Raw genomic sequence first — 3,738 nt, forward strand, 5'->3', positions numbered from 1 at the left:
AAACTAATAGCTTCATTCATCATGTGATCAGGCTAGACTCAAGAAATAGCAGAGCAAATAGCTGGCTAATCTTTGAGACCGTTCACCTAGACGACCAGACACCACCTGCAAACTCTTCTATTACTTGAGGGGCTTCTGTGTAATGAGGACTACTGGGACGGCTGATTCGCCTGGAAGAGTCAGTTATTTTCTAGGGTACTCCGAAGTCGTGAATGCGGACAAATAGAGACACGAGAGGGTTCAGTTGTATAGAGACACATTTCACGAGAGGGCTGTATAAGAGAATCCTGCACAAAAAGGCATAGTTATTTGAGGACGCTTAAAAGTGGCAACGGCTGCCATATTCGAGACTTGCTAACAAGTTGGTCGACCTTTCTGTGAGAGAGGACCGGGAGCCAAACTCGTTCACAACCCAGGAAACAACAATCGACAGCTGGAACGATTTTTTGAGTTAAGTAATCCAACATAAATAAATCAGCAATGGTCCATGCCAATATAATTAAAGTACAGCAAACTTCCAAACGCATCCGCAACTTCATACCTCGTATATATTAACGAAAATGAATGAAATAATTATAGACACTGCTGATCAGTACATCCATGTCGCCTGGCCATGAGGACGCCGAGCTCGAAACATTAACAAAGAGCCATAAGTATACTTGTAAAATAGTTAGAAAGAGATCACAACCAGCTGCAATCCAGAGGTTTTACAGATAAAGGATGGACCTATCTAGCACTTCAGAAATGTTATTTATATTACTGCAGGCATTGGATGGCTCCCTATGAAAACAACCCTCATTTCGAATATTTTCCGAGCGTTTGATGCCACTCACAAGCCCACCGAACCCTCAGTACAGCGTAAAGCTATCCCGATCGGCCTGGACAAACCCCAGGTGCACACACATTGCAAGGGTACATGCGAGTCTCAGGATCATCACCTTGAGGCACCAGAGCACTCATCCACGGTAGCCTCTTGATCAGATCCATGATCTTCTTCATCATCGAACGGCTCAATACCATGGGGAGCGTGGCCACGCCCAAACGCCCGAACGTGGTCCTTGAGAGAACGCTTGTGCTTAAAATCAGATCCACAAATGCAAAACCAAAGCTTACCGCAATTCTTCTCATGTGTTCGCCAGTCACCTCGCACTGCGAAGGCTTTGCCACATTTGCGACACATGAAAGGCTTGATGCCATGCTTTCGCTTGTAATGTGTCTGCAATGTACGAAAATCCTTGAGGGGCTTTGCACGGGGGTGATCGATATTGTTTCTACATCCTTGTGCACAGCAGTAGCATGGTAAGCGCAGCATTGTCGAAGGTTGTGTGCCTCTTAAAGACTCAGGACCTCGTCGATATTGGGATCCATGACCCCACATGTGCATCTGCAAAGCACAGAAAACGCTATAAGCCCTAGCTTGTCAATTGTTAGCATAGAAAACACCTATTGCAAAGGCAATAGACTTAAGACTCAATGAGCTGCTTGAATGCGATGCCGTTTTGATCTGTTGTATATCTATTTCCGAGTGGCTTCTGGTGGCGAGAAATGAGCTGATAAAACTCATTGCATACGAGCAGGTGATCCTGGAGCGAGCAACCTCACTATATATATATATATAAGTGTGAGAGGGAATTGAGGAGGACACGAAGGAGCGTAATAGTCCAATTTGCGCTTATTAACAATACAAGTTAGCTTTTCTACATTGCTGAACTAATCCTAGATCTTTCTTATGAAGGGACTATTCTGAGAAGCTCGGGTGAGCTTATTCTTGATAGCTGTTCGGTTCCTTCTTCCGGAACAAAACTAGAGCAGTGCAGCATGGACTCGAAACATTAATGGTCATAAGGAGAAATCTTCTAAATTTCGGAGCGTCCGAACTACCTGCATGTTGTTGTAGCGATTAAAAGTTTTTCCACAGAGCGGACAGGAAAACTGAGTCGGGCCTATTAGGATTTGTGCTGCCGTTGGAATCCAGTATTGTCCATCGAGTAAGCGCCCTCTAGGCCTGATAATTGCCTCAGTGTCTACGATGCTCACACTATCGTTGCAGTTCTCGGAATCCGGCCTTTGAACACGGTGAACCGAAGCCGTGGTATAGTTGGGAGGCCCGATTTGCAACGCCACAGTCACATTTTCTCCAATCTCTTCGCAAACCTCTGGTAGGACAAGATGAGCCGTTTCCATGGGCAGATCCGGTTCCTGCTTCGGTGGGGCAAGGCTTAGCAGAGGAAGTGCCTCCATGAGCGGAGGTGAAGCACAGCGTAGATGGGCGCAATCGGCATGCGATTTTTGTTGCCGCTGTTGAATCGATTCTTCGTGATGGAAAGCCCCGGACTGCTGCTGTTTCAAGTGGTGGTTGTAATGTGAGAGTGATGAAGAACTCGACGACTCGGAGGGACGAGTACTGAGCTGACCTGATGAGGAGGTGCTGGCGAGGATAGCCGGGAAAGGAATGGCAACAGGTATTCGAGAAATTGAGGAGTGTGCTGCCTGATGAGGCTTGAGCCATTCTGTGAAAGAGATCGGCTGTGCGGTATTGACGGGGTTTAGGTTACTACAGGATGGGATGGAGATGGAGGGCTGGAGGACGTGGTGGTAGCTGCTCCTTGCAGAGCTCATGCCTGCCGAGGGCAAGAAGAAGGATGAGCAGGAAACCTAATGTTGGCGATACGTTGATGGGCAGCTGATCTGTGTGATTGATCTGAGCAAGGCGGGAAAAGCTCGATGGGTGAAGCTCAAGTAAAAGAAGGGAGTTACTGGAGGACAGGTGCTGCCTTGCAGGTGGGCACAAGACTGATGTTGCACCTCGTCTTCCTCCCACAGACAACAACATCAGCGGCACGACTCAGGTCGAGGGAGCGAGCTATGAGAGATATAATCAACATTCTTTTTTGCTGGCTTACCACGTCAAGGGAGGCAGTAGAAGCTGGTGCCGTTGAAGCTGCGTTTTTCCAGCGCACTTTGCATGCGAGGGTAGAAAAGCTCGCGCTCTGAGGAAGACGTACGGGGGAGCAGCGAACGATCGCGGTCCTAGGAAGATCCCAGGGCACTGATGGAGGGTTGACTGGGTCACAAGCGTGAGCGATCTGCATAGGGAGGAAGCAGAGAGAGAGAGAGAGAGAGAGAGAGAGAGAGAGAGAGAGAGAGAGACTAGAGCTCCGTTTTACTGTATACACAAGAGAACGAGCTTGTGCGACGATAGGTAAGAGACGCTACTGGGTGTATAAACAAGGACGAGAGAGAGAACGTAAGCCACAATAGCGCTAGATTGTGGGGCTGTAGAGGAGAGAGAAGCTGTGGGTTGTACTGTTTGCGGACAGGAAGGGGAGATGCAAGAGAGGTGGCTGTGGTGCGAGGTGCTGCTGTTGCTTTGCAAAAGAGCATGTGGATGGAAGTGGTTTCGTTGGAAGAGCTACAGGGACGATAGATTGCTTATACGAGAGTGAGGTGATGAAAGGAAGTTGAGTGCGCGGCGGTGAGTTTACCCCACGCTCTAAGCTGGTGCTGCTTTCCCCGTGACACAGAAAAAAGTGGTTGTTGTGGTGCGTAGAAAAAGGAAGGCTGGAAGAGACGATGAGGGGCCCTTGTGTTGTCGTTGCTCTTATACTCTCTCATACACAGTTTTTTCTCATTGCTTGCATAGTGCGAAGTCCCATCTCCATTGCAACAATCTGCCATCGCTCGCTTCAACACTAGTCATGGGAGCTCTCTCTCAAAGCATTCGCTTCCACACCTAAA

At 48.3% G+C, this 3,738-nt stretch overlaps 1 protein-coding gene across 1 annotated transcript; it reads right to left on the bottom strand.

Moving 5' to 3' along the window:
- Positions 1–533: 533 nt before the first annotated feature.
- On the bottom strand, positions 534–3,495 carry LOC147888165 (zinc finger protein WIP5-like). The gene is made up of 2 exons (XM_087393671.1): positions 1,882–3,495; positions 534–1,384 (listed from the first exon to the last, which is right to left on the bottom strand). The coding sequence occupies exons 1-2, from the start codon at positions 2,617–2,619 to the stop codon at positions 935–937; spliced, it is 1,188 nt and encodes a 395-aa protein (XP_087249797.1). The 5' UTR covers positions 2,620–3,495; the 3' UTR covers positions 534–934.
- Between the last annotated feature and the right edge of the window lie 243 nt (positions 3,496–3,738).

The sequence above is a fragment of the Dipteris shenzhenensis genome, chromosome 22 (assembly GCF_047967505.1).
Source record: "Dipteris shenzhenensis isolate YYH24624 ecotype China chromosome 22, Dip_SZ_1.0, whole genome shotgun sequence".
Taxonomy (NCBI): Eukaryota; Viridiplantae; Streptophyta; class Polypodiopsida; order Gleicheniales; family Dipteridaceae; genus Dipteris; species Dipteris shenzhenensis.

Coding starts and splice junctions, on each gene's coding strand:
- LOC147888165 (XM_087393671.1), bottom strand. CDS start 2,619: ATGAGCTCTGCAAGGAGCAGCTACCACCACGTCCTCCAGCCCTCCATC. Junction 1,385..1,881: donor ATCGCTACAACAACATGCAG/GTAGTTCGGACG, acceptor TGTGCTTTGCAG/ATGCACATGTGGGGTCATGG.